Source organism: Crocodylus porosus, unplaced genomic scaffold (genome assembly GCF_001723895.1).
Source record: "Crocodylus porosus isolate Cpor-Errol unplaced genomic scaffold, CroPor_comp1, whole genome shotgun sequence".
NCBI lineage: Eukaryota > Metazoa > Chordata > Crocodylia > Crocodylidae > Crocodylus > Crocodylus porosus.
Window position 1 is genome coordinate 13,452,259 of NW_017728925.1, and position 17,369 is coordinate 13,469,627.

The 17,369-nt window shown below is 50.4% G+C and overlaps 1 protein-coding gene across 6 annotated transcripts in view; it reads left to right on the forward strand.

Annotated features, from left to right (window-relative positions):
* Window positions 1-17,369, forward strand: part of ADAMTSL2 (ADAMTS like 2) — a 43,697-nt gene that overhangs the window by 16,874 nt on the left and 9,454 nt on the right. For 5 of the 6 annotated variants that reach the window (XM_019540890.1, XM_019540886.1, XM_019540887.1 and 2 more), the window contains 4 exons: window positions 5,146-5,249; window positions 8,074-8,200; window positions 10,994-11,207; window positions 14,830-14,985. In XM_019540890.1, coding sequence (XP_019396435.1) covers window positions 5,146-5,249; window positions 8,074-8,200; window positions 10,994-11,207; window positions 14,830-14,985 — 601 coding nt within the window. The remainder of the gene's footprint in view (window positions 1-5,145; window positions 5,250-8,073; window positions 8,201-10,993; window positions 11,208-14,829; window positions 14,986-17,369) is intronic. The other variant, XM_019540891.1, reaches the window with a different exon arrangement.

The window sequence follows — 17,369 nt, forward strand, 5'->3', positions numbered from 1 at the left end:
CTCGCCATGCCTTGGCTCCCCTTCCACGTGACGATGGTAATACCGCAGGCCTCCCAGCGCTGCTGGCAATCGTGCATGTGTTGCAGACCGCAAAGCCATCAGACCCGCCAGGAACGGGGTGACAGGAGCACTCAAAGCAGGTAGCCCTGCGGTCATCTCCCCATGCAGCAGGCACTTCACCCCCCTGCTTCCCACAGTGGCATTTACGTGGGCAGGGGGCCTGCCTGGCAGCGCAGTTTTCTTGACACCCCCAGTGTTTTCCTCTCCAGACAAAAATGCCACTTTTCATGGTGTTCTGGTCCATTGGGGCCTTGATAGGCTGCGGCAGTAAGTGGTGGCGGAGCTGTTCTTGGAGCATCCTTGGAGGGGGGAGCGGAAAGAAGTTTTGCATTCCTCCTCCTCCTCTCTCTCTCGCTACCAGAATATTTGGCTGACCGTCCCGGACTGGCTCTAAGCAGTGCCAGCTACCACTGGTCCCCTGGGGCCATTCTGGCAGCTGCAAGCTGCCAAGGCTGAGGGATGATACGGCCATGCCAAATCCTCACCAGCCACTCCCCCCGTCCTGGCAGCCTGCGGTGGGTGGTTTCAGAGCTCCCCACGAAGGCCAGCCCAAGACAGCTTTGTGGCACCGGGGCTGTGCAGAACCGAATGAGCGCGGCTGAGGTCGGATCTGCCCTCCCTCCGCCCCCCCAGCAGCGAAGCTTGTAAGCAGGCCTCAAAAGAAAAGTCGTGCGTGGCTGACATGAGTGCACTGTGCGAAAACCCTGCTCCCCGGCCAGGAGCTTGCAGGAGGCTCCGAGCGTCATCGGCGGCTCGCGCTCCCAAATATAGCAAGCGCGCGTCTGCGTGCGCACGTGTGTGCGTGCGCCGGGCCAGAAAACGGCAGCCCTGTGCTGTCGTGCATCTCGGCACGCCGCGTGCTGTATGAGCACGCAGCCCAGAGGACGGCGGACGGAGCGGATAATGCATCTGATTTATGGGAGCAGGATTTGGGAGATGCCGGGGAAAGCTGGCAGCCGGTGACTAGGAGTGAAGCTGTTGTTAAACGGCTGGAGCGTGGAGAGGCTTTGCATTGCTCGGTGCAGAGGGGCTGCACGGGCCGGGGGGGTACACCTTGGCAGCTGGATGGGTCTCCGCCGCGGAGGGCAGACGCAGGAAGCAGTGGCTGTCTGTAGTCTGCTCCCTGGCTCTCCAGATGGATTTCTAGTCAGGTCAACCAGCATTGACTGCTCCTCCCTGGCAGGAGATTTGATCCCTTGACTACAAGACACCAAGGCTTCCTCAGGAAAGGTGCGGCCGCAGGGGAAGGAGGTGCCAGGAGAAGCCTGGCAGATGGTCAGCTCCTGTTAGGGCTTGTCCTGAAGCCTCAGTTCATCTGAAGGCTCCAGGAACAGCCGCCCTTGCCAGTGCCACGGGGCAGGGAAATGCACCCTCCCCATACAGCAAAACAGAGGAGACTCTGTAGCCATGTCTGTGCTGGGAGAAAGGGCATCTTTTAACACATATTAATCAGACAACGCGTTAACATGTAGAGAAGATGGGCAGTTTTCAGAGGCACCAGCTGCCGGTCCAGGCAAACCTTTCCTTCCTTGTTGTGGTTACCTCCCCGGGCTGACATGTCAAAAGCCAGAGCTTGTTTGCAGTAGCATCTTAGCACGTGTTAAAACCACCCTTATTTTTTTTCCTTGTGAAGACTGTCAGAGGAAACTTGGGTGGTTTCCACACCTCTTTGTGGACTTTCCCAGGGACGTTGTCTGTACTGGATCCTGCTCCCCCCGAGACTAAATGAGTTTCCCAGGTGGAGCCGAGAGCTTAGTTTGCTCTGATTTTCTTTTGGGGTAGAAGCTGAAAGAAACGGACAACTAAGTTGTATTATTCCATTTGTACTCATCCAAGGTAGGGGTGATTGCCGGGGGCCTGAGTCCTGTGCCCGTCGAAGAGTGGGAGAGTTCCTGCTGGCTGCAGTGGCAGCAGGGTCAGCGGGCTGATGGCACGTCTATAATTTGCATTTCTTTTGGTCTCAGACCAACACAGTCACCAAATACATCCCTATAGTTGTGTGACCGACACTTGGGATCAGAGAGGTAATGACCATCCCCTTTGCACTCACTTTGGCAGGGCCGGGCAATTATTCTGGGCGGAGGGCCGCTCACTGAGTGTTGGCAAGCCATCGAGGGCCGCATGACGGGCAGCCGGGGGCGGATAAATATTAATTTTCATCACTCTTTAGGGGCCCTGTGGCCCAGATAGAACGGCTTGGGAGGCTGCATCTGGCCCGCGGGCCGCATTTTGCCCACCCCTGCGCTTTAGCCTGGTGTTAATGGCTGCACATAGTGCAGAGGAACCGAGAATTTGAACTTACTAGTTTTTTTTTTTTTTATATTGTTGGTTAGGGGGCAGGGATGATTTCCCCCCTACCCCATATATAACTCTCAGTGTAGATACGATGACCTCACTATAAAAGCATCTTATTATGGGGTGACTTGTATCCCTCCTATGTGGGAATAAACTGTACTGGTATAAGCACGTAACTGCTAGACCCATGTTTCTGCTAAGAGCCAGCCTAGTTTCTAAAAAAACCCACCTTCTTATACAAGGCTTGGCTCAAGTAAAGCTAGTACTTTACTAACTGCCTCAATTCACCCTGACATAATTCAAGAGACGTCTGCGCTGCCCCTGGGGAATACGCTCTTTCGAGGTTTTGCTTAAAAGGGGTGAAATTAAGAAGCAAGCAAACCCGGAGTCTCAAGGGAAAAGATGAGCCCGAGGCCTTTGACTGTGAAACCTCTGTGTTGTTGTGCAGTGGCTAGAGAGATTCTTCTGTGACAAAGACCCTTTCTTGAAGTTAGGCAGCCAAAACAACAGCTGATTCCAGGAGGACTGTTCCTGCCAGGAAGAGACATTTGCTTCCCCAGCCCCGGCAAAGCATTTCAGCGTGAAGCTAGTTTGGGGTGCGCCTTGCTGTTTGCAGAGAGAGGGTGGCACTGGTTTTGTTGTTGCTGCTTGTTTGCTCCCAAAAGTGGGGAACCTGCCCCCCCACCCCAATGTTCCACTGGGGAAGAAAAGAGGTGTCCCGATAGTAACCCATAATAATAACGATCCTAATAAACGGAGAAAAACACCAGTCTGGTTGTATAACAGCTCACTGCTGTTTGCATTTAGAAGAAAACAAAGTAATAGTTATGTCTGGGCCCTGCAAGGGAAGAGGACTAAATGTTCCCATATGACGAGATGTCTCATTTATCTAGAACGTGCTCCTGCAATCTCGTGGCTTGGAGAAGAAGCTCTTGCACTAAGGACCCTTATGCGAAAGGGACACTGTTGAGGGTTTTTTTTCATCCTCAAGTGGGAGAAGAAACCTATTTTGGGTGTGCAAACCAGAGGATGGGGAAGGAGAGACAAATGCTGTGCGTGCGCCAGAGGCCAAACTCACGGTCACTCGTGCCCGTTTAAATCGAGAGTAACCCTTATGAAGTCATGAAAACCCCAGGTTACTTTACGGTCTTTTCTCCTATGTCTGAAGAAGGGTGTTTGTGCCTGAAAGCTTGCAATTAAAGACTTTTTTTTGTTGCAAAAGTCTAGTTGGTCTAATAAAAGATATCATCTCTACCACGAGTCCTGATTGCTTAAAGTTGCTTTGGATTCGCTCTGGATTAACTGAGATCAGAACAGAGCATGAGGCATCTAGGCAGCAGGATTGTTTTCCAGAATAAATTAAAAAAATAATAAGTGTAGACGGCACAGAGGCCAACCACCATTTTAACAGGTCTTGGGGAAAATGGTTCTTTTGTGGTGCCTTCAGCCGACTAAACAGCAGTAGTTAATGAGCAGACAGTCACCAGGGCTGTGTTGACATCAATGGGTGATGCTGGTCCACAATCGAAGCTGTTTTGGCAAGATAAAGCACTATTTATAGTAAGCCAAGATTTGTTATTTTTTGAACAAAAATAGCCATGTTCATTTCAGCTCCATTTCAAACACAGGAAAGGACCCTTTGCCAAGATGACTGAGGCAAAATCAATGGGGAAAATGAGGTGGTTGTTTTTAATTCTTCTAAGAGATCATTGTTAACAATGGAGGGAGGGTGGGTCTAGAAGGGAAACTATAAAAATACTCCGCAGTGTCCTTTTAAAGCTATTCTGCGGTCGAATGGACACAAACTTTTCTTACGAATGCATAAATAAGGCAATTTCAGAGCTTCTGCTGCCTAGAAATCATACAAGCTGCATATATCTTGCTAGGCCAGAGACAGCTGGATATCAGGATATAACCTTGCATACAATTTTAAGCCAGTCTAGCCATGTTAAGGGTTGAAACAAAGTCATGAGCATAGATTTTTTTTTTAAAAGAGTTTACTGTTATAAAGGTGCAGTATCTCTGATGTATTATATAACATTACATCATATACCTGTGCAACGAACCGTGAAGAAGTTACTCTGCTTGATTTCATAAATGCTTATTTTATCCTTTATCAATGGTGTTATGAGTGTGAACATACTATTTCCTAAGGGATGCACAGTATATATCTAAAATAAAATCTAGCCAAGGTGACATGTAGGGACATAAGAACGTGGCATGCCTTTTGTGATTAGACTAGCGGCCGCAGGAAAGTCCTGTGCCGTATTTCGGCTCATGGAAAGGGTAAGGCTGTGAGATTTGAAAATCTCAAGTCTTTGCTTGTAGGGAGAATTTGCTCTGTCCTGTTTGAGCTGCAACCGTCCGTGTGGCATACGTTGTCGGATGCCGGCATCCTCAGGAAGGAGATACTGCACCTTTACGTACTGTCTGGTTAGGGTTAGGAGTATTTGAGCAAAAAAAAAAAAAAAAAAATGCAAACTTTGTTAAATTCTGAACTGTTTCTTCTTGTGGGTATTTTTATCCCATTCTCTCTATTTCTAGACAGTGGAAGCTCTGCCTCTAACCAGGCTGGGGATTCTACTTTGGGCTCAGGACAGGTATGTTGTAAAAAATAAATTAAAATAAAAACCGATTAAGCAAAATCCAAACCAAAAAACCAAACCCAATTGTGGCCCGACAGCCTGACCTGTTTGCATATCTGATGCGTATCTGTCCACGCTCTCCTTGTAAACCCTTTTTTTGTGTTTTTGTTTTGTTTTTTGTTTTGTTTTTTTTGCTTATTGCTAGAAACAGATTGAAGTTGTTAAGAAAGGGCCAAGGTGTGAGTGCTGCTGACATGTACAGGTGGAAGCTTTCCTCCCACGAACCCTGCAGCTCTACATGTACCACAGGTAGTTATAACAAGCAGCCCCGTTCAGCCTTTGCACAACTCCTGCCATCTCCGGGTGCGTGAGTCGCTTTTATGTCTGTCAGATTGGGAGGACCTAGTAGTGTCTCCGGACCTGATCCAGAGCCCGGCGGAGTCAGCGGGCTGTGGATCATGTGCCGGATGGAGCCGGTAGTGCCTGGATTCTGCATTTGGATCGGAGTGGACAAGCCCTGTGCCCATGGGGAGCCCCCTTCTGATGTGGTAGCACCTGGTATTCACTCTGTGCACGTGTAAATGCAGGAGTGGAGAATCAAGTCGATACTTCTAACTGGAACCAACAAGAAAGCTTTTTCCCAAGTGACTTAGGAGCATACATCCTGGTGGCACTTGGTTTCTAAGTCTCACTGAGGGCCTTTTGCAACTGAGACCCATTTATATTCCACGAGCATCTCGTTCCCTGGAATATGTTGCTTTTAGGGGGAAAACGACCCACCAAGCCTGGCTTTTTAATGCTTTTACATGCACATAGTCAGAACCACTTTGTGCAAAACGCTGACATTAAGTGAATCCCTTTTTTTTTTTTTTTTTAAACTTCCCCTCTAGGTAATGATTAACATTTTTTTCATTTCCTAGCCCAGCAGGGCTGCACTGCAGGATCCAGGACCCTGCAGGATCCTCAGGCTTGTACCAAGTTTTAGCTTACTGGCTCCTTGAACTTGAGCCATCAGGACAGGAGGACGATTGAAGTTTATGCAGCCAATTTTTTTTTTTCCACTCAGCTTTAAAATATTTTGCCAAGCGCAGCTTCTCTCTGACCGAGAGGAGGTTTGCAAACTGTAGAAACAAAACAGCGTTTGTTTTTTGATTTTTGTGTTGTTTCTCTAGTGCCTGATTCTGAGCGTGATCTCCGTGAGATGGGGGTCAAACTGGCATCATTCCACTGATGTCGACCAGATTCAGATCTAGCTGTTGCCTCTTCACTTCATCCCCTCCAGTCTCCTATGAGCTGATCTCTCTTCCTCATTATGGCTTATTGATTATTGGGTAGTAACACTGGCCCACAAGCCATCTAAGGCTTGTCCTGAAAGATGGGCGTAGGCAGAACGTTCATCTTGGGAGCATGTCTGCTTGCACTGGGCATGTCTACACGAGATGCTAAATGCACAGTAGCCTAATACTACCGCACAGTAGTGTGTCACGTGGGAAACGGTGCTAATGTGCTATGCGACATATTAGGCTTCTGTGCAGTAGCACCACTAAAAAGGCATGCGCCGGCACTAATGCACAGTAGTGCCGGTTACTGCACATTGATTTAGTACTTGGTTATACATGTGCTAAACTTAATGTGCTGCAACTACAGCGCATTAGTGAGCATGTAGACGCACCCACTGTGTCACAAATAGCATCTTAACTGAAATAAAGCAGAAGCTTTATTGCTTCTGGAATTAGAAAGTCCAAAGAAGGGATTCAAACCTTGAGAGAGAGACTTTTGAAAGGAACAAACTCACCAATTTTTTTTTTTTTTTAAGTGTCCCAGCGCTGTTGTCTTGTTCTACAGGCACCTCTACAAAATCTCCTGAGACCAAGAACTTTGCAAGGTGTCCCTCTGCTCCAAATCCTGGAACCAAGTATGCTCTTGAGTGGTGTGATCTCTCCTGATCATATTTCTCCATGCTGAGGAAAACTTTGGGTTTGACCCAAGCTCTCGATAGCAGGGAGACGACTTTGCTAGTCACATAGACTGCCTAATACACGTGCTTGCGGAGGAGAGGGGGGAAGGGCATTGTAATTAGAGCGGTTCCTGGAGAGTTGCTCTGATTAAAATGCCTCACCATTAAGCCCCTGAGGGTTTAAAAATGACTGTGGGATGATTGATCTAAACCTCATTCGGTGAGGTTCAGATAAAGTGCCTCAGTGGCCATTTTTAAACACGCTGGGGCTTATACACATGACGATGAGGCCGCGCTGGAGCGCTCTAACTAGATTCCAGAGCAGACTTGATGAATCAAGTCTCCTCTGACAGTCTAATGAGAACGTGAAGCGGCATGTGTATAGGCAGCTATGTATTGGAGGAATGCTGCAATGTCCAGGCTCGTACATCCTTTTGCATGATTTGGAGAGAACCAGGACAGCCAGGATCCTTGTTACCTGTGGCCAGATCAGTCTGTTGGTTCCAAGCTGGGTCCCGGAATGGGCTGAATAACTTTTATTCTGGCAAACTAGACTGCAGGGGAACAGGTCCCGGTGTGATGATGTTCTGCTTTCTGTGCCTGACGCAGGAGAGTGGGGAGTAATTCCTCTGTTAATACTCATGTACAAATCAATACGAATCAATCCCTTTGTTAATACTCATGTACAAATCAATACCATGCCAAGTGTACTGTATGCGCCCTGTGAGCGTAAGGGTATAATTGTGGCATGATTTGTGTGGATGTGTGGGGTGGGGGGAGGCTCTTTCCCATTCTTCCCCAAGAATAAGGCAGAATAGGAATCTAATATCCTGTCAGTACTTGGCTGAGGGCCCCAGTAACGTGTGAATAGTTTCTTTGACCATCCGACTCTGATGCTGGTGTAAGGGCAAGTGCTGGGTGGGTGCTGCATTGGTGTGCAACTAAGGAGCACCGAAGGGCCTTCCCCGGACCATCCTGCCCTGTGTAGGTGGGATGACTTAGGAGTTCCTCCACTGCACCACCCTCCTACCACTGTTTGCTTCTTGCCCCCAGGGTCTGGAGCAGGCCCTTTGATTATACTTTGGAACGACATTTTGGAAAATACAGCTCAAAAGGCGTGTAGGATGAAAGTCACCGAACTTCCATTCTGTGTGTGTGTGTTTCTTTTAAAACTAGGAGTGATGTCCACGTATGCAATGTGTGTTCGTTATGATGGGATCGAAGTGGATGATACGTACTGTGATGCCATGACCCGTCCTGAGCCTGTCCATGAATTCTGTGCTGGAAGAGAATGCCAGCCAAGGTACCACATCACTAAGGCATTCGTAAAGGGGCCGCACATTTTTGTCTTCCTTAGGATTGCTTGGAGCAGGTGGGAACTCTCTTCGAGACTCCTTAGCCCAAGCCAACAGGTCAAAAACTTCCCCAGCGTTAGTTCCTGGGATGTTAGGATCTGGGGCTTGGGCTTGAGTCCATCTGTAATGATCCTTCCCAAGCCAGTGCAGAAAGGGGGCGAAGAACTCGCTGGCCAGGATAGGAGCCTTCACGATGACTTAGGTTGAAACCTATTTTATTGAGTGTTTGCACAGGTCAGAGGCAAAGGCTGGACAACCCTCCTGCCCGCAGGTGGGAAGGTTTGAGCCCTTTGGCACAGTTTGGGTGGGTCCTGTCCTGTTGGGTAAGAGAATGAGACTTCCTGAACACTTTCCCCCTCCCACACCTTGCAAGTGAATGAAGCGTAGGCCGGAAATAACGCACCATCACTGACTAGGCTGGAGCAATGCCAGAGGTCTGGCATATGCTTGCAAGTGCCCAAAAAGTTTATGTTGGCATTGTCACTTGTGGAGGTGGATTCATTATCTGGGAATGGTGAGTATGTGCAGTGTTTGTTTTGAATGGCAAGATCTCTCTGGACCCAAGACATGACATCTGTAGTGGTTCAACGACCTGCGCCCATGTCTTACTGAACGTCCTGAGTCCAGAGCTGTCCTTCACACACATCGCCCAACTAAAACAAAAGGGCATTAAGTGTGGAGCTTGTGCTTCTGTGGGAGCGGAGTGTGCATCTGACATGTTCCTACCTTGATACGACCCTGGTATGGTTCTTGCATTCAGTGAGGATGGAGTAGCGCTTGCATGTCTCCTATCATCTATGCATGCTTCAGGTGCTTGCATTCTTGCTGGTCTGGGCCTCCTGCAGTGCCCATGGCTGCAAAGCACAGCGCCTTGTTTGAAACACTTCTCCCTAGCTGCCGCTTTAGTCCTCATCATCACAATTCGAAGATATCTGTGACACAGTGGAGCAATGGGAAACAGTACAGCACCACAGATCAGTCTTGAGAGCCCAAGTGAGTGGCCTGTGGGCACCAAACTTCAGTGCCTAAAGGTGGTCATCCAAAGTCAGGCTTCATAGACAAGAACTACAGAGGAGTGTAGCTGTCACTACTGGGAATCCATCTCTGCCTTTACTGGGCTTCAAATATATTGACACAAGTCAGGATGGCAATGTTGGGTCGCTGAAAAGTGCCACGGGATCTCTGATTTCCATTTGGGTGGCAGCTGCCTGGTACAGATAGACAGGACTATAGGTTAGTGAATGCAGGCAGCACTTCTAAGAGTGCTGAATCTTTCCAGTGCTTTCCAGCTCCTTGCATCCCTGTCATTATTTGGAGTTTAATCTGTATTGGTCCGGAAGCAAGCATGTACGTGACTGCAATGAGGAATTTTGATCAGGTGATTGCAATGGGCCACATTATGAGCCAGCTCAGTTAGCAGAGTCCTCAGGCACAATATGTTAAAAACCACAGTTGCTCTAGGGCAAGTAACAGTCTTTCTTTGCTGCGTGAATGCCCGCTAGGCATTAAATCTACTCGTGGCTCACCTCTGCTATTGCCGTGAGAACATCCTGTTGACTGGTATTTCCTCCACGGTGACGTCTCACCCCGCTGAAAGTAAAGTGTCACCATTCACATTTGAATGAGACTAGGGTACAGTTGGGGTCCTGGGCTGAGATACCCCATGCTTTCCCTGCCCCACAAAGTTTGGCGTTTTGCTAGGTGCTTGTTTGAATGACGACCCCTATCTGGAATTTGTAGGGCAGGGATGCAGTGCTCGGTCCACAGCTACAAGACCCTCGTATAGAGGCTTCCCAATCAGAAGCAGTCATTTATTAAAGCGTACATACCTCCAGGCACATTGATGGCCGCTCGTTTGTCACAAGGAGCAGGATCCTTGTGGGCATTCACTCAGCAAAGAAAGACCATTACCTGCCCCAGCGTTACTGTGAGTCTTAACATATTGTGCCCATGAACTCTGCACCCCACCCACTTTCTCTGCTCCTGCGGAGTTGTGTTATGTTATTTCCTATGTGGGAAGGAACTGAGGGGCGGCTGGGCTTGCTCCTCCTTTCATGCCTTCATTGGAGGGTGCTGTGTGATGAGATCTAGTGTACACACGTGCCCCCAGCAACTGTTGGGCAAAAGCATCTTATCTTGTACACACTGGGGAGGTGTGTGCCAAGAGTGAAAGCCACGTGGGCTGCATCTTGGAAGAAACCACAGCGCTGTAAGGTAAGTAATTTCTCGGGTCTAGATCCAAGTATTTTCTGAATTGAGTCGCTACAGAGCTGGGCTGTCGACATATGTCCTTTCAGGGTTAGACAGAGACCCACAGAAGTCATTTTTTGGTAGAACTGTCTGGGTCTCTATCTTAGTTTTGTTTTTGGACCCGTGGTGATGGTGTCTGAGCACTGCACAGCCCATGTGAACTCGGGTATCCAGGGTCAGAAATATTAATAAAATTAATTTAATTTTATAACTTTAATTAATAAAATTAGTCCATGGCAATGCTGAATTCTACCCCTCTGGGAAACGACTGATACATTTATAGCCCCGATACAGATTATACCCATTGCAACGGTCTCTCTACAGGCATTACTATTGGCAGTGTTGCCGAATGCCATGAAGAGACATTGCCGACCACCGGTGTACTTCACGCAGTGCCATTTTTCCAGGCTGCTGTTGGGTCATGTCTACTCTATGTACCCCGTTCAGAAGGCAGATCCTGAAATCCTGGTCTCTCTCTTGCTTGGTTGCAGGTGGGAGACGAGCAGCTGGAGCGAGTGCTCCCGCACTTGCGGCGAAGGGTACCAGTTTCGCATTGTCCGCTGCTGGAAGATGATCTCCCCTGGGTTCGACAGCTCCGTCTACAGCGACCTGTGTGAATCTGCTGATATTACCAGGCCGGATGAACGCAAGATCTGCAAGAACCCGGCCTGTGGGCCTCAGTGGGAAATGTCAGAGTGGTCAGAGGTAAGTCAATGGAGAAGTGTACTGAGGTGCCTTAGGATCTGCGTCCAGGGTAGATGAGCGTTTCTTGAGTCTCAAAACGACACCAGAAATCAAAGGCCTGTAAAGCTAGAGCTAACATCACACGAACCTTTGAGATGCAAACGCAGTGATTTCCATAAGCTACAACAAACTCTTATTTTCAGATCTACTCGTGGTTCGCCTCTGCTAGTGCCGCAGCAGTGGGAGCATCCTGTTGACTGGTATTTCTTCCATGGTGACATCTCGCTCCACTGGAAGTCAAGTGCCAGCATTCACATTTGAAATGAGACCAGGGGACAGCTGGGGTCCTGGGGCTGAGATGTCCCCATGCTTTCTCCCTGCACCCCAAAGGTCAGGGTTTCGATGAGAGGTCCCTTAAGCCTATTCTGGAGGAAATGATCATGTCTGCCTTTTTCTTCCCCTCAAACCTGTGATCAGGGATGGGCTTAGCTGAGATCCTGGGACCTCTGAACCCCCTTGGACTCTGAGGAAGTATTGATCAAGTCTGGCTTTGCTCCAAACCAGCTTTCAGGTTTTTGAGACAGCTATGCCAATGGCCTCTTTCCATGCAACAAGCTTTTTCAGCTGCACAGTGGGTAGGGGCTGCAAGCACCTGCCTTTCATTCATCTTTGTAATCCTTTCTCTCTGCCAACTAATTTAAAAGATGGTAAGGTCCAAATTTGCTCCTTTTCCCATAGGCAAAGGGTTCAGGAAGAAACTCTGAAACACAATCACCTGAAAAATCATTACAGACCATGGAGATGAGGCGGTGTCCCGTAAATGATTATATGCCCTCTCGAGCATCCCCTCTTCACGGCATCTTGCTGCACCACAAGGAAAATTAGGTGCTTTATTTGTTGTGCCGTCAGCAAATTGCTAAACCACTTGGAAGATGTGTGTGTCATCTTCCTAATGGGGAACAGTTCTGCTCTTGTCTTGGCTTGTCATTTTAAATGTGGGAACATGGGTGACTTAAGACAGACAGAAGCATTCAGGAACCGTTTGAGCTGAGATGTCATTTTGAAGCAGCATCAGCCACTAGGCAGCACAGCTACTTTTTCCCTTTGGAAGAGAAGTCTTTTGAATTCACTTACAGCGACCCGCCTCGGCTGCGTGCCAGAGGACACCTGCCAGCTTTCCAGTGTTGAAGTCTGCAGCATAAAACCACTGAAATGACAAAACCAGTGGCCGTTCCTTGGGGAATCCAGGTCCGGATTCCAGTCTCAGTGTAAATCCGGAATAGCTCTGCTTAGCGCAGTTGGTTGGGATTTACACTCCCATAATGGAGAGCAGCCCCTAGCATGGGTTTCTAATGAGTGTGGAATCGCACTTCTGTGCATTGTTGGGAAGCAGTCCCGACCTCTTAAATTCCTGGCTCTTTACAAATCTCCACACCGCAGCAGTTGCATCCCTATGCACCAGTCTAAAAACACCAGAGCCAAATTGCTATAGCATCTGGAGGAGCCACCCAGTTTGCCCTTCCAGCTCAGCTGATCTGCTGAGCCTGATATCCAGCCTCACTCAGCAGCTGATTGCATCGGAGGATGTCTGAGCAGCTCCATGATGCTGCTGGGCGTTGATGCATTGCCGTATGTGGGGCGCGAGTAAATTGCTTCCTGACGATGGGCTGATCTGTTGTTGCATTGAAGGATGAGTTTTGATTTCCCCTTTGCATAGATACAAATGTTGTTGTTGCTCATATATTAAGCTAGGTCCCTTTCTAAGCAAGAGCAAGTGCAGTTGGAGACCAGATTCTCTGCTAGTGCAAACTGGCCTGGTTCCACTGACTTCCATGGACCTGTGCCAGTTTTATACCGACAGCTTTTGGCCCCTTTTCTCCTCCCAGGGGATGCTTGCTCATGTTTGAATGCCTCCTTTACGCTGAATGCCAGTGATAAGTAGCTTTCCACGGCACTGTTGATGGAAAGCCTGATACGTTCTCTGAATTTTGTAGGATGTTTTGACTTTCCCCACTCGGTCGAGAGAAGCTCCCTTTGCACATGCCGACGCTGTATTTTGACTGGCTTAAGAAACCAAAGCAGCTTATGTTATAGAAATCCATATTCTCCTCCAGTATGTGTCAGGGGCGGACTGCTGAGCCATCTCCTGGAGTCGGTCTCCTCTAGCCAGCAGCAAAGCTAATCTAATTTGGATCAGCATCTGAAGCAGGGTGCCAAGTTGGCTTGGAAAAGCCATATAAAAAAAAGCACGTTTTGGAGCTCTGAGGATTAACGTATCAGTGCAGCGTGTCTGAGTATTGGGCTGTTGACACTTGCCTGCTTTATGTTATGTAACGAGCAAATTTGTATCTGTGACACTGGTGTAATTCAAATCCGCTTCTACAGAACGTCGCTGGGGTTTGACACTGCCAAATTTATCCACCGTATAAAAATCTCAATTGCTGCGGTTTGGAGGCAGCACTTCCAGAGGCCTGGAAACGACTAAGCTAGTTCTTTTCGGAGAGTGAAAGGGGAGCGATTGCACCCCAGTCTTTAAAATGCAGCCACGTTTTCAGGGTTGCTAGGATGTTCTAGGTGCCTCGGGGCCTGAGCAGCCATCCGGGGGCTCCTTTTCAGAGGTGCTCGTCACCTGTGGCTGCCACAGGCTGTGAGCATGGCTCTTCTGAAAATCGAGCCCAGGGTATCTCCCACTGCACCCCTAGACACAGGCACTCGTGCCTCCTTGCCGTGCTCTCAGGTCTTCGTTTCATAGTGCTGGAATGGCAGGAGTGGAAATGGGACGGGGTTGTGCAGGCGTACCCAGGTGCAGAAGCTGGCCGCCTGGAAAAGGAGCAGGTTTGAGGGTTGGGAGAGACTTTCATGCATCGTCTACTGGGAGTGAAGTGTGTCCTGAAAGGTAGCCAGCTGCTGCGCTCGGGACTGGCTTTTAACACAGCCACTGGGCTGCCTTGAAGATATTTGCACGATGCCAGTAAGAGCAATGGCTTGGTGTCTGTTGGAGTGCCAAGGAGAGGACCTGCTGGGGTGTTCATGGTCCTCCCTCCTGGCCCTCCTTTTGTGCAGCGCCAGGCAGGATGCAGCCCTTACTCTACATTTGAGCTCATCTGCAGAGGCTGTGTGGGCTCTGGGTTGGGGGGAGTGTTTTTGCCTTAGATCAGGACTGTCCAACTGGCAGCCTGTGAGCCCGGTAGCATAGCTTGGTGGTGGTGGGGGAGCAGGGCACCAGCCCTAGGTGCTGACCGAAGAGGTTAACCTGCAGCCCTGGGCTCCAAATTTGGCTGCGACTCTCCCAACCGCTCTCCCTCTTCCTGTTCCACCTCCCAATGGCAGGGAGCACAGCCGATGGGGCAGAGGTAGCCTGTGGCCAGAGCTTCAGGGGGAACCGGGGGTGCTGGCACGGCACAGCGCGGAGGTGCCAGTGTCACAACATGGCACAGCAGGAGGCCCCTCAGGCATTGGACAGTCCTGCCCTAGATGACTGCAAAAGCCCGGTTGTAAGGCTGTTTTCTGTGCATTTCTAGCATATTTCCTGCTTTTTCTTTTTTTAAGTTGCACCTTAAAGCAGATGCATTGGCCAGCAGGGTGAGAGTGGCCCTGGTTAGAGATGCTGCTGACCCCATGCCTTCCCTCTGTGTCCTTCCAGTGCTCGGCCAGGTGTGGGGAGCGGAGTGTGGTGACCAGGGACATCCGGTGCTCGGAGGACGAGAAGCTCTGTGATGCCACCACCAAGCCGCTAGCCGAGAAGAACTGCACAGGCCCCCCTTGCGACCGGCAGTGGACTGTCTCCGACTGGGGACCGGTGAGTCACCGTTGGGCGGTGGGGAGCAAAGTGACACCAGGAGCCCAAAGGCGATGGTTTTAGCCCTGCTCCTTTATATCATATACAGTCCACAGGCCATGGTCTGCTCCTGGTTGCCTCCGTCTGGCCTGGGAAGCTGCAGCGGAGCTGCCCAGCAGCAGAGTTTGGCTCTGTGTTTTCATTCAGCTTCTCTTTTGAAGAAACTTTCAGGATCCCTCTGTGCTTTTTCCCCCTCTCTTCCCTCACCTGTGATCTGTGGGGGGAAGGTCTGTGGTCAAGACAGGACCCCTGGGTTCTCATCTCGGTGCTGTCTGGGCCCGTGTGACCGAAGCTAGTCTCCCGCAGAGCGGCAGCTGGGCAGAGCTGGTCTTGCGGGCTTTGGTTTCCCCAGCCACAGAAGGATGCTTCTGTGCATCTGGCGTTCACGTCCGAAGGAGCAAAGCCTTGCGCTAGACAGCACCCCAGGCTCCTGCCTCTTGGTTGTCTGCTCTGACCGCTGCCTGTCTCCGCACTGTGACGCACCACGAGGGCCATGCCTGCCTCGATGCTGGCAAGCCCCTTTGCACCGGACTTTCTTCTGGTGCTGCCCCCATAGTTGTTCTGTGCCCTGGGGAAGGGGTGAGAGAAGATGACCTGGTGTGCCATCATCTGAGGATACCAGTGACCTCCTCCGGCCCCCCAGCATCGTAGCAGGCGTCACCACGATCCCAGCGCTGCAAGTCCACATATAGCAGTGGCCAGCGCAGCGGGGACAGCAGTGAGCAACAGCAATAAACTTCGCAAGCTCGGAGAAGTGGCGCCTGCAGAAAGCAAGAGGTGGGAGAGAGCGGAGGAGCCCTTCGCGTCGGTGTCTGGAGATTACTGAGGCCACAGCAAATCCTCCTGCCATCCGAACACTCGCAGTTAAGCTGACCTGGCACTGCTTCCCCCCGGCTGGGGATTATGCTGAACTTGTTAGCTATCGTTCAGAGACCTGAGCTTGGCACCAGCCCCCAGGCTTCCAGTAACACCTCGTCTCCAGCGCAAGCCGAACCCCGGCTGCAGGCTCGTTGCACCATCTCCCGTGAGCCAGCGCATTACAGGGAGACGGAGGGAGCATAGGGAGGGGATTCCAGCTGTCACCGCAGTCCGGGGCTTGGCGGGAGGTGAGGCAGCCAGCTCGGATTTTGCAATCTGCTGGCCCCACCTGTGATTTCTTTTGCGCTTGGGTCCCTTGGGCCTGGAAGGAGAGCCCCCAGGAGTCCTGCGTGGAAAGGCGTCTCCCAAGGGCACTGCACTGGTCTGCGTTCCCAGCCTCCTCTTGCCTTCGTTAGGACCGTTTCCAGGGTCAGGTTATTTACCATGCTTCCCGCTCGCTGCAACTACACCGACACCTGCTGTTATCGGCTGCTGTTCAGAGGACGAGAGGCAGCCAGTGGGCTGAGAGCCATCGTGGGGTGGGTGGAAAACTCCATCCATCTCCTTGTCCTGCAGTGTCTTGCTTGAATAAACAGCTGAGGGGCTCAGTTCCAAAAACCCAAGGAATTATGATCCCTTTATGTGGCTCTGGTGCAGACTCTCGCTCGCAGCCAGGGCTGGGTCTAGCCAAGGGAATGGGGCAGGCGTGCAGCCTTGCTGTTCCACACAGGCCCCCCCTTATGTCTGTGGAAGTGGCTGGTGGCTTACCCTGTCCCTGAGATGCCCCAAAGCTGGAAGGAGGAGGGGAGGATGGGATTTCCCCCCACCCTTTTCCTGCTAAAATGGGTAGAGTGCATGAAGCTCAAACCCCTGCCGAAGCTCATCCTAATGCAAGGGAAACCCCTGACTACCAATGCATCGCCTCTGCTTCATCCTGCCCTTCCAGAGACATGCAACAGACTGGTTGCAGTAATCAGGTTAGGCAGAAATTACAGGCTCTTTACTTTGCTTGCACACTCCGTGCAGCAAATTTGAGGCTAGATTTTAGACTCATTTCCGGCCGGGGCCTCCCTTGACTCGTGTAACCGAGAGCACAGATCAGCTGTGAGAGATTAGCACATGCTTCCTTATCCACCCTGGTCTGGTTTGAGCAAACTTCTGGGTTTGCTCAGTTCAGCCTCTGGGCCACTCGCAAACAGCCGGGGCAAAGCTGTTGGCTGTTTGCTCAGTAGGATCGTCTGTGCCGCACAGTGGACTGACTCGCAAACCTACCCAGGTCTTTCCAGGCGGTGGTTTAAATGCCCTGGACGCATGGACGCATTTGCACGAATGGCAGGGAATCTGCTTTGTTCTTCCGAGCAAGAACGAGCTACCAGTGGAAGCGAACCAGAGGGTTTCCCACATACCATCAAAGAGGTGGCCCCATTTCCAGTCTAGCTATACTTTTATTGCACTATTCACTCAGTCTGCTCCTGCACTTCTGAGCT